The 12275-nt window shown below is 42.8% G+C and overlaps 1 protein-coding gene across 1 annotated transcript in view; it reads left to right on the forward strand.

Moving 5' to 3' along the window:
- The window catches only part of LOC115120871 (roundabout homolog 1-like), a 490866-nt gene that overhangs the window by 457253 nt on the left and 21338 nt on the right, over positions 1–12275 (forward strand). The window contains exons 22-24 of the mRNA XM_065000506.1: positions 3618–3772; positions 9314–9706; positions 10574–10690. Of these exons, the coding sequence (XP_064856578.1) occupies positions 3618–3772; positions 9314–9706; positions 10574–10690 (665 nt within the window). The remainder of the gene's footprint in view (positions 1–3617; positions 3773–9313; positions 9707–10573; positions 10691–12275) is intronic.

Genomic DNA, 12275 nt, shown 5'->3' on the forward strand with positions numbered 1-12275 from the left:
TACAAAGCATGTAAAGGTCTGTAATTTTTTATCATAGGTACACTAAAACAAAAATCCAGAAAATCATATTGTATGATTTTTAAGTAAATAATTTGCATTTTATTGCATGACATAAGTATTTGATACATCAGAAATGCAGAACTTAATATTTGGTAGAGAAACCTTTGTTTGCAATTACAGAGATCATACGTTTGCTGTAGTTCTTGACCAGGTTTGCACACACTGCAGCAGGGATTTTGGCCCACTCCTCCATACAGACCGTCTCCAGATCCTTCAGGTTTCGGGGCTGTCGCTGGGCAATACGGACTTTCAGCTCCCTCCAAAGATGTTCTATTCGGTTCAGGTCTGGAGACTGGCTAGGCCACTCCAGGACCTTGAGATACTTCTTACGGAGCCACTCCTTAGTTGCTCTGGCTGTGTGTTTCAGGTCGTTATCATGCTGGAAGACCCAGCCACGACCCATCTTCAATGCTCTTACTGAGGGAAGGAGGTTGTTGGCCAAGAATTTGCGATACATGGCCCCATACATCCTCCCCTCAATAGGGTGCAGTCGTCCAGTCCCCTTTGCAGAAAAGCATCCCCAAAGAATGATGTTTCCACCTCCATGCTTCACGGTTGGGAAGGTGTTCTTGGGGTTGTACTCGTCCTTCTTCTTCTTCCAAACACGGCGAGTGGAGTTTAGACCAAAAAGCTCTATTTTTGTCTCATCAGACAACATGACCTTCTCCCATTCCTCCTCTGGATCATCCAGATGGTCATTGGCAAACTTCAGACGGGCCTGGACATGCGCTGGCTTGAGCAGGGGGACCTTGCGTGCGCTGCAGGATTTTAATCCATGACGGCGTAGTGTGTTACTAATGGTTTTCTTTGAAACTGTGGTCCCAGCTCTCTTCAGGTCATTGACCATGTCCTGCCGTTTAGTTCTGGGCTGATCCCTCACCATCCTCATGATCATTGATGCCCCACGAGGTGAGATCTTGCATGGAGCAACAGACCGAGGGTGATTGACCGTCATATTGAACTTCTTCCATTTTCTAATAATTGTGCCAACGGTTGTTGCCTTCTCACCAAGCTGCTTGCCTATTGTCCTGTGGCCCATCCCAGGTCTACAATTTTCCCCCTGATGTCCTTCCAAGCTCTCTGGTTTTGGCCATTGTGGATAGGTTGGAGTCTGTTTGATTGAGTGTGTGGACAGGTGTTTTTTATACAGGTAAAGAGTTTAAACAGGTGCAGTTAATACAGGTAATGAGTGGAGAACAGGAGGGCTTCTTAAAGAAAAACTAACAGGTCTGTGAGAGCCGGAATTCTTACTGGTTGGTAGGTGATCAAATACGTATGTCATGCAATAAAATGCAAATTAATTACTTAAAAATCATACAATGTGATTTTGGGATTTTTATTTTAGATTCCGTCTCTCACAGTTGATGTGTACCTATGATAAAAATTACAGACCTCTACATGCTTTGTAAGTAGGAAAAGCTGCAAAATCGGCAGTGTATCAAATACTTGTTCTCCCCACTGTCTATACTGTATTTTTATACCATCTTTTGCACCTTGCCTATACCGCTCGGACATCGCTCATCCATATATTTATATGTACATATTCTTATTCCATCCCTTTAGATTTGTGTGTATTAGGGAGTTGTTGTGGAATTGTTAGATTACTTGTTAGATATTACTGCACTGTCAGAACTAGAAACACAAGCATTTTGCTACACTCGCAATAGAATATGCTAACCATGTGTATGTGACCAATAAAATTTGATTTGATTTGATTTAGCAGAATCTGTGAAAGCCAGCCGGAGTTTGAGGAGAATAGTTGGGTCAGGTTTTTAAAAAAAATCTGGTTATCTACATCTCTGGTGCCCTCTTGAGGCATCAAACCGTAAGCTTAAAGCATCAGACAAGCTCAATGCATATAGTTAATTTTATTAAAACCCATAGGGTGTGTCTATATATGGAAGAGACGACTTTCGGTCGCCAAAGATTTTTTTAGTCGGGGACAGCCCTAACGAGTAGTGAGATGGTAGTCTGTTCAGACAGTAGAGAGATGGTAGTCTGTTCAGACAGCAGTGAGATGGTAGTCTGTTCAGACAGCAGAGAGATGGTAGTCTGTTCAGACAGTAGTGAGATGGTAGTCTGTTCAGACAGTAGTGAGATGGTAGTCTGTTCAGACAGTAGTGAGATGGTAGTCTGTTCAGACAGTAGTGAGATGGTAGTCTGTTCAGACAGTAGTGAGATGGTAGTCTGTTCAGACAGTAGTGAGATGGTAGTCTGTTCAGACAGTAGTGAGATGGTAGTCAGTTCATACAGTAGTGAGATGGTAGTCTGTTCAGACAGTAGAGAGATGGTAGTCTGTTCAGACAGTAGAGAGCTGGTAGTCTGTTCAGACAGTAGAGAGATGGTAGTCTGTTCAGACAGTAGAGAGATGGTAGTCTGTTCAGACAGCAGTGAGATGGTAGTCTGTTCAGAGAGAGACAGCTGAGATGGTAGTCTGTTCAGACAGTAGAGAGATGGTAGTCTGTTCAGACAGTAGAGAGATGGTAGTCTGTTCAGACAGCAGTGAGATGGTAGTCTGTTCAGACAGTACAGAGATGGTAGTCTGTTCAGACAGTAGAGAGATGGTAGTCTGTTCAGACAGCAGAGAGATGGTAGTCTGTTCAGACAGTAGAGAGAGACAGCAGTAGAGATGGTAGTCTGTTCAGACAGTAGTGAGATGGTAGTCTGTTCAGACAGCAGAGAGATGGTAGTCTGTTCAGACAGTAGAGAGATGGTAGTCTGTTCAGACAGTAGTGAGACAGTCTGTTCAGACAGTAGTGAGATGGTAGTCTGTTCAGACAGTAGTGAGATGGTAGTCTGTTCAGACAGTAGAGATGGTAGTCTGTTCAGACAGCAGAGAGATGGTAGTCTGTTCAGACACAGTGAGATGGTAGTCTGTTCAGACAGCAGAGAGATGGTAGTCTGTTCAGACAGTAGAGAGATGGTAGTCTGTTCAGACAGTAGAGAGATGGTAGTCTGTTCAGACGGTGTAAAGGAGATAGAAACCAGGACAGGAGATGGATATCCTACTGTACTCCTCTTCTGAAGCATGTAGTGGGAAAGTTGAGATGTCCATGACCTCCTTTGATCTCCGTTCTGTTCAGTACTTTCAGTCCTTGACTGTAGTTGTGTATTTATACTAAACTTTAAAGGATGATAAAGATGTTCTGTGACACCATGGAATATACTGGCGGAGCGTTTGTGGTGCATGCCGGGAGTGAATTCTATCTGGCTTTCTAATCCGAGCGGATCGCTAATGCTCACGAGGGCTCAGTGAAACAGTGTCATTGGCCATGGACAAGTCAAGCGCACATAATCTATTTAGCTGAGCTCTCCTCTAATACGCATCCAAGGCCAATGGAGCAGGGAGAGAAAGGTGAGAGAGAGAGAGAGAGAGAGAGAAGGACAGGGAGTGATATTTTCTGTAAAACAACAGCCTAGGACCTAGCCATAGGGAAGTGTATATAATAATTTAGTATTGACTGAATCCCCATCGATCTGCCTAAAACCTGTGTTACAGTGGGGCAGCATGGTACATTGTTAGTCAGTGTTGACTGTTTTGTGCCCCATCCTTCCAGGCCAGGTTTGCTGAACATTGGGGAGTCTGCTACCCAGCCCTGGTTGGCTGATACCTGGCCCAACTCCTGCTCCAATCACAATGACTGTAGCATGAACTGCTGCACCGCAGGACAGGGCAACAGTGACAGCAACCTGGCTACATACAGCCGCCCAGGTGAGTACGCTACGCACTGGAACAACACACCCAAACATAAACTGGACTAAAACAGTTAGCAAAATAACTCTGAGGCATCATGCCCATAGGGGGCACAGGGGGCACAGGGGCACGTGCCCCCTCAGGTTTGTCATGTTAAATTTTTTTATAGTAATAATAATAATACTACCAGTAAAAAGTTTGGACACAATTACTTATTCAAGGGTTTTTCTTTATTTTTACTATATTCTACATTGTAGAATAATACTGAAGACATCAAAACCATGAAATAACACATATGGAATCATGTAATAACCAAAAAAGTGTTAAACAAATCAAAATATATTATATATTTGAAACTCTATGAAGTAGCCAGCCTTTGCCTTGATGACAGCTTTGCACACTCTTGGCATTCTCTCAACCAGCTTCATGAGGTAGTCACCTGGAATGCATTTAATTTAACAGGTGTGTCGTGTTAAAAGTTCATTTGTGCAATTTTTTTCCTTCTTAATGCGTTTGAGCGGTTGTGTTGTGACAAGGTACGGCTGGTATACAGAAGATAGCCCTATTTGGTAAAAGACCAAGTCCATATTATGGCAAGAACAGCTCAAATAGGCAAAGAGAAACCGTCCATCATTGCTTTAAGACATGAAAGTCAGTCAATCCGGAAACTTCAAGAACTTTTGAAGTTTCTTCAAGTGCTGTCGCAAAAACCATTGAGCGCTATGATGAAACTGGCTCTCATGTGGGCCGCCACAGGATTGGAAGACCATTAGAGGTACCAACCTCAGAAATTGCAGCCCAATAAATGCTTCACAGAATTCAAGTAACAGACACATCTCAACATCAACTGTTCAGAGGAGACTGCTTGAAACAGGCCTTCATGGTCAACTGTCTGCAAAAAAACACTACTGAAAGACACCAATAAGAAGAAGATACTTTCTTGGGTCAAGAAACACAAGCAATGGACATTAGACCAGTGGAACTCGGTCCTTTGGTCTGGAGTCCAGATTTGAGATTTTTGGTTACAACCGAGAGTAGGTGAATAGATGAACTCAGCATGGAGGAGAAGGTTTGATGGTGCTTTGCTGGTGACACTGTCTGTCATTTATTTAAAATTCAAGGCACACTTAATCAGCATGGCTACCACAGCATTCTGTGGCAATACGCCATCCCATCTGGTTTGAGACTATTGGGACTATCATTAGTTTTTCAACAGGACAATGACCCAGCACACCTCCAGGCTGTGTAATTGCTATTTGACCAAGAAGGAGTGATGGAATACTGCATCAGATGACCTGACCTCCACAATCACCTAACCTCAACCAAATTGAGATGGTTTGGGATGAGTTGGAAAGCAGAGTGAAGGAAAAGCAGCCAACAAGTGCTCAGTATATGTGGGAACTCCTTCAAGACTGTTGTAAAAGCACTCCAGGTGAAGCTGGTTGAGAGAATGTCAAGAGTGCAATGCTGTCATCAAGACAAACGGTGGCTACTTTGTAAAATCGACTATATTCTTTGGTTACTACATGATTCCATGTGTTATTTCATAGTGTTGATGTCTTCACTATTATTCTACAATGTAGAACATATTACAAATAAATTAAAACCCTTGAATGAGTAAGTGTGTCCAAAATGTTGACTGGTACTGTATATATTATTATGAATTTATTTTGTGTTAGTTTTTTCTTTGTAGTACTACTAGCCTTGTTAAAAGTTGTCTTTAGCCCAGATAGGTTCCCAATCTCATAACAAGGTAAGAAGACTTCAGAAAAGCAAGCAATAACTAAATATATTGAAAAATATTTTACCCAGATTCTAGCAGAGATAAAGTGAAGCATATTTAATAATATTTGTTTTTTAAAGAACTACCTGGAGGATACAGACAGAGGTATGCTTAGATATGCATACAAATAAACATATTTCAGGGTCATGGGGCCTAGCCCCCTCAGGACCACCACCCAGCCATTCTCACAGACTTTGTACCTCCTCAGATATCCAGGTTGCATGACTCACGCACCTGCTCTCAAAACCAAGCATAGATAAGAATCATCAAAACAAGCGGATCTATTTGGTAGAAAACAGAGAGAAGTGAAATCTCATATCTGGGTTAGCTCCCTGGAGTCTCTCTATACCTCTCTCCTTGAGAGGTCTCTAGAAGAAAAACCTGGGATATGTGGCTTAGGAGTAGGAGTAGTGTGTGTGTTTGATTTATTTCAGGTTAAAGCAGGGTTGTTTTAGGCAGGAAATAAAAGGAGTGCCCTGGAAGGTCCTTATTGGTTTACTCTGCTGCAAATCGAATTGCTCTGCTAATTTCCATACTGTTGTTATAGCCAATAATGTCATTCCCACTAAGTGCTCAGTTATTTAAGAAATGTGGAGCAATGGTTGAGGTCAGGGCAGGACTGCAGACTGCAGCCAACACTGGATGGAGAGATGGAGAGATGGGTGGAGAGAGAGAGGGGGGGTACCTGGAAGAGTGCATAGAAAGAAAGGGAATGGGGGAGGAAAAATAACGATGGGGGGAGGATAAGTAGCATAAACAGAGATAAAGTAAGAGAGAAAGAGCGAGGGAGTGGGGAGGAAAGTAAAGAGAGCAGACGAGATGATGGACAGTGATGGAGACAGAGAGGGAGTTATGGTACACACCCAGGTGGCCTCTCAGTCAGCAGTACTTTCTATAAACAATACAGAATGAGTTTGGCTCTGAAGTCCGATGGGCACACACACACACACACACACACACACAATCGAAAGAGCAAAGTTTTCACACTGTACAGAGATAAAGGACCAACAGCTGTCAGAGAGGGGAGAGGTATGGCTCTTGGTGCAGAGTGGGGACAAGGGATTTGAGGTTACACACACATGGGTAGGACTTAACTACAAGCCTTGGACCCGACCCCAGTCCTGAACCTCCCTTTGACATACAGTAGGCTTAGAAGTTAAACTAAAGTAAAAGAGACGTGGGTATACAGGACAGTAGTATTGCCTACCCACTCATTGATTCATTTACATTGTTGACTTCAACCGTCTCCCCAAACAGCCTTACCCACTCTCTTATTGTAGTAGATGTAGTGTTGTACTAAGTGCTGTGCTACGGCTGGGTTAAGCATCTTACCCACTCTCTTATTGTAGTAGATGTAGTGTTGTACTAAGTGCTGTGCTACGGCTGGGTTAAGCATCTTACTCAAGGACAAAGAAACACTGTACCCATCAAATACATACCCAACTTCTAAAGTTATCCATGACAGTCAACAAGAGAAAACCTAATCCAACTTTCCGTGCTGTGTTTTACATTTCCCTAACATTGTGTGAGTTTGTTTGAGAAGGGGTAATGTGCTAAAATCACTTCTCACTCATCCCCAGTATAAGACGTTAACCTGTTGCGACGAGCAATCCCGTGTCCGGGATCCTATTTATAGCCTCAAGCTCATTACCATAACGCAACGTTAACTATTCATGAAAATCGCAAATGAAATGAAATACATATATTTGCTCTCAAACTTAGCCTTTTGTTAACAACACTGTCATCTCAGATTTTCAAAATATGCTTTTGAACCATAGCTAAACATGCATTTGTGTAAGAGTATTGATAGCTAGCATAGCATTAAGCCTAGCATTCAGCATGCAACATTTTCACAATAACAAGAAAAGCATTCAAATAAAATCATTTACCTTTGAAGAACTTCAGATGTTTTCAATGAGGAGACTCTCAGTTAGATAGCAAATGTTCAGTTTTTCCAAAAAGATTATTTGTGTAGGAGAAATCGCTCCGTTTTGTTCATCATGTTTGGCTACGAAAAAAACCTGTATCCAGGAGTGTAATTATAGCCGCAAGCTCATTAGCATAACGCAACGTTAACTATTCATGAAAATCGCAAATGAAATGAAATAAATATATTAGCTCTCAAGCTTAGCCTTTTGTTAACAACACTGTCATCTCAGATTTTCAAAATATGCTTTTGAACCATAGCTAAACAAGCATTTGTGTAAGAGTATTGATAGCCTAGCATAGGATTAAGCCTGGCATTCAGCATGCAACATTTTCACAAAAACATGAAAAGCATTCAAATAAAATTAACTCAAACCCGAATCAAACCCGAAAATTGAGTCATTACAACGCAAACTTTTTTCCAAATTAACTCCATAATATCGACAGAAACATGGCAAACGTTGTTTAGAATCAATCCTCAAGGTGTTTTCCACATATCTATCGATGATAAATCATTCGTGGCAGTTGACTTTCTCCTCTGAAGAAAATGGAAACGTGCATGGAGCTGGAGATTAAGCAAAAATTTCGACGGAGGACACCGGGCGGACACCTGGTAAATGTAGTCTCTTATGGTCAATCTTCCAATGATATTCCTACAAATACGTCACAATGCTGCAGACACCTTGGGGAAACGACAGAAAGTGCAGGCTCATTCCTGGCGCATTCACAGCCATATAAGGAGACATTGGAACACAGCGCATTCAAAATCTGGACCATTTCCTGTATGAAATTTCATCTTGGTTTCGCCTGTAGCATTAGTTCTGGGGCACTCACAGATAATATCTTTGCAGTTTTGGAAACATCAACGTTTTTTCTTTCCAAAGCTGTCAATTACATGCATAGTCGAGCATTTTTTCGTGACAAAATATCTTGTTCAAAACGGGAACGTTTTTTATCCAAAAATTAAAAGAGCGCCCCCTATCTCAAAGAAGTTAAGGAGCATGCTGGCTGCTTTGTGTGGCCAACCTAAACCCTGTGAAGGTTTAACAGGATCAGCGGCTAGGTGACGGAGCCGAGGGATACGAGTTAATGTCCCTTTATCTACCACATAGAGGCCCTTTCTCCACAAGTGCCTCTGAAGTGCCTCAGATATCCCTCGGTTCTTGGAAATGTGAGGCTCACGTGCGCTTGGTTGTTCCACCTACAGCCGTCCTTGATATTTACCGCAAGGCTGTCTCTCAGATCTGCTGAAGGATTTGAATATTTTATGAGCCAGAGAACATTGGATCTGACAGTGGAGCTTTGTTCTTTGCTGCACGCTTCCCTCCAACCCTCTGATACAGACATGTTCCACTGTCCTTCTCAATGAGCAAAGCCTCCTCGCCTGGCGTCTGACAGGGAGGATAGACACGCCACCCACGTTGAGCTGTGGATAAGACGGAGACATTATAGAGACAGAAGGACAGAGAGAGCAGACAGTGGAAGTATAATAAAGCTCCAGTCAACTGAACCAGATGGGGATATCTGACATAATGAACTGTAGTTTGCACTGAAATATATATAAATATATATATATGTCTAGACTGAAGGCACAGTGATCTGTTGAAAGGTACAAATGACTCAGGCTGATTTATTTCTGTGTCATTCTGAAATGTTAAATCTTTTCATCTTATTTTTTATCGGAATGTGATGCCAGTGAATACGACTGAATACAACTGAATACAACTGAATACAATGCCGTTCGTGCCGTCCGTGCACTTGGCAAACCTCTTCTTCTGAACCTAGCTATAGAATCTAGTCTGGTCTTTGACTAAACCCTGCACCCTGCACCCGCTCCCCATGTTATCCAGCCGACTGCATCGCCAACTATAACAACCAGATGGAGAGCAAACAGACCAACCTGATGGTGCCGGAGGGAGGAGTGTACGGAGACGTGGACCTCTCCAACAAGATCAACGAGATGAAGACCTTCAACAGCCCCAACCTGAAGGACGGACGCTTCGTTGGGCCGGGTGGACCAGGGGGACAGCCCACCCCGTACGCCACCACACAGCTCATCCAGTCGTCTATCCTGGGCAACAACATCAACACAGACAGAGACAGAGGGAGAGGAGGAGGAGGGGGAGGGGAGATGAACGAGAAACATGGCTGGAAACCCACCCCGGTTCAGCTGCAGAAGCAACAGGAAATGACCTCACAGCTCCACCAGTATAACATCATGGAGCAGAACAAGCTAAACAAGGGTGAGTGTGTGGTGGGAATCGGTGGAGGTTAGGAGGTCAAAACATAGCCGCCTTCCATCTTTCTTTCTTCCCTTCTTTCTTTCCCTTTATCTCTGTGGATGGACCCACCATGCTGAAGAATGTTCCTTTTTTCACTCGCTTCCCTGCTGCCCCACATTCAGTCATATTGATAGAGACCATCATCAGTCTCTCTCTCATTGTCTGTTATGCATTTACTTAGCTCCTCTTTCCTCTCTGTGTTCATATATTCATATCTGCTACATTCTGGGTCAGTTTCTTTCTTTTCAGTCTGGGTTGTTCTTCATGGGTAAAGTCACGTTGCAACAGGTGTAAGGATTTTCTCCAGGTGTCAGGTATCTGAAGGAGAGAGAAACATTTCTGTTGGAACTGACAGGCACTGATCTAAACTGTCGTCACCTTGTTCTTTCCTGTAGGAAAGAGCTGCTGCTTCAGTAACACTGTTTTCAGTTTGGTCATGGTCTCTTGTGTGGAACAGAAATTGCATGTCTTCTCTTTCAGCACTATTAGGAAGACAACATCATGTTATTGCATGATATTACTCCAGACTGTTTGTTGTGACAGTTTAAAATTACATTTCAACTTATTAGAGGTGTATGACAGACATTTAAACACATCGCTGGTTCAGATCATTATTTAGATGTGTTGTTACAATGTTAGCACTTATGTTAGCCTAACTGTGATCATTAGTCAGTTAAACTCACACAGTCTCTATGCATCTTTTGATATCATAATGTCCCCTTCTGTCATTCATTTTCATAAGCTATCTGTACTTTTCTAATGCGATAATGTAGTGTATGCTGCCCTGCGACCCACCTTCATCATGCTTACCATCCTCTCCCCTACCAGACCACTATAGAGGAGGGGACAGTCCCATGGCTACCACCATCCTCTATAACCAGGCCCACGAGGCCCACACAGGGGGATCCTACAACAGCTCTGACCGTGGCAGCAGCAGCACCTCTGGTGAGAGAGGGGGGACAGGGGCAGACAGGGGTTATCATATCCACAGCCAGATGGCTGGTGTTTTACTGCCTGGATGTTCACTCAATCGCTCTTGTTGTTGTTGTTTCCAGTTCATTATTATTTCTATAAAACCACTTAATCACTTTCAACCCAGAAGCTCCATTTCTAAATCATTATTTTCCTCAAAAGCAATAAATCATAGTGGGACTAATAATGCATGATGCTTTAAAATGGTAATTTTGATTAATTTCCATGTCAGTCTCTTGAAGAGGAATGAAAAGCAGCCTTCAGTGGAGGGAAAATGGAGAAAACAAAGAAAGAGAAAAGAAACGTCAGGCTTCAGTTCCCATTCTGTGTGTTCCCAGTCTGTGTGTTCCCATTCTGTGTGTTCCCATTCTGTGTGTTCCCATTCTGTGTGTTCCCATTCTGTGTTCCCATTCTGTTTGTTCCCATTCTGTTTGTTCCCATTCTGTGTGTTCCCATTCTGTGTGTTCCCATTCTGTGTGTTCCCATTCTGTTTGTTCCCATTCTGTGTGTTCCCATTCTGTTTGTTCCCATTCTGTGTGTTCCCATTCTGTGTGTTTCCAGTCTGTGAATTTCCAGTATGTCTGTTTCAAGTCTGTGTGTGTTTCCTGTCTGTGTGTGTTTCCAGTCAATTTCCTGTCTGTGTGTGTTTCCATTCTGTTTCCAGTCTGTGTGTTTCCAGTCTGTGTGTTTCCAGTCTGTTTCCATTCTGTATGTTTCCATTCTGTGTGTTTCCAGTCTGTGTGTTTCCATTCTGTTTCAAGTCTGTGTGTGTTTCCTGTCTGTGTGTGTTTCCATTCTGTTTCCAGTCTGTGTGTTTCAAGTCTGTGTGTGTTTCCTGTCTGTGTGTGTTTCCATTCTGTTTCCAGTCTGTGTGTTTCCAGTCTGTGTGTTTCCAGTCTGTGTGTTTCCAGTCTGTGTGTTTCCAGTCTGTGTGTTTCCAGTCTGTGTGTTTCCAGTCTGTGTTTCCATTCAATTTCCAGTCTGTCTGTTTCCAGTCTCTGTTTCCAGTCTGTGTGTTTCCAGTCTGTGTAAGTTTTCCAGTCTGTGTTTGTTTTCCAGTAAGTGTCAGTTTTCCAGTCTGTGTTTGTTTTCCAGTCTGTGTCAGTTTTCCAGTCTGTGTTTGTTTTCCAGTCTGTGTCAGTTTTCCAGTCTGTGTCAGTTTTCCAGTCTGTGTCAGTTTTCCAGTCTGTCAGTTTTCCAGTCTGTGTCAGTTTTCCAGTCTGTGTGTGTATACATATGCTGAAGTTGAAGTTTGTGTGAGCAAATTTCAATCCCGTGGGTTGTTAACAGAAAATTAAATACCTCGTTTGTGAGTGTTTTTCTGTCGTGTGAGCTAGTCACTGGACGTTTTATTTGGTTCTTCCTTGTTGCTCAGACAGTTGTTTGTAAAAAAACATTAATTACCGTCTCCTTCATTCCGGCAAAGAGGAGGATAATCTCATCAGAGCTGCAGTGTTTGTTTCTGGACAAGGACTAATGACACACACATTCCAGAGGGAATGCAACACTGCCTCCATAACGCCCAGGATCCATTCTGATATTGTATATGAAGTTCAGC

The sequence above is a fragment of the Oncorhynchus nerka genome, linkage group LG14, assembly GCF_034236695.1.
Source record: "Oncorhynchus nerka isolate Pitt River linkage group LG14, Oner_Uvic_2.0, whole genome shotgun sequence".
NCBI lineage: Eukaryota > Metazoa > Chordata > Actinopteri > Salmoniformes > Salmonidae > Oncorhynchus > Oncorhynchus nerka.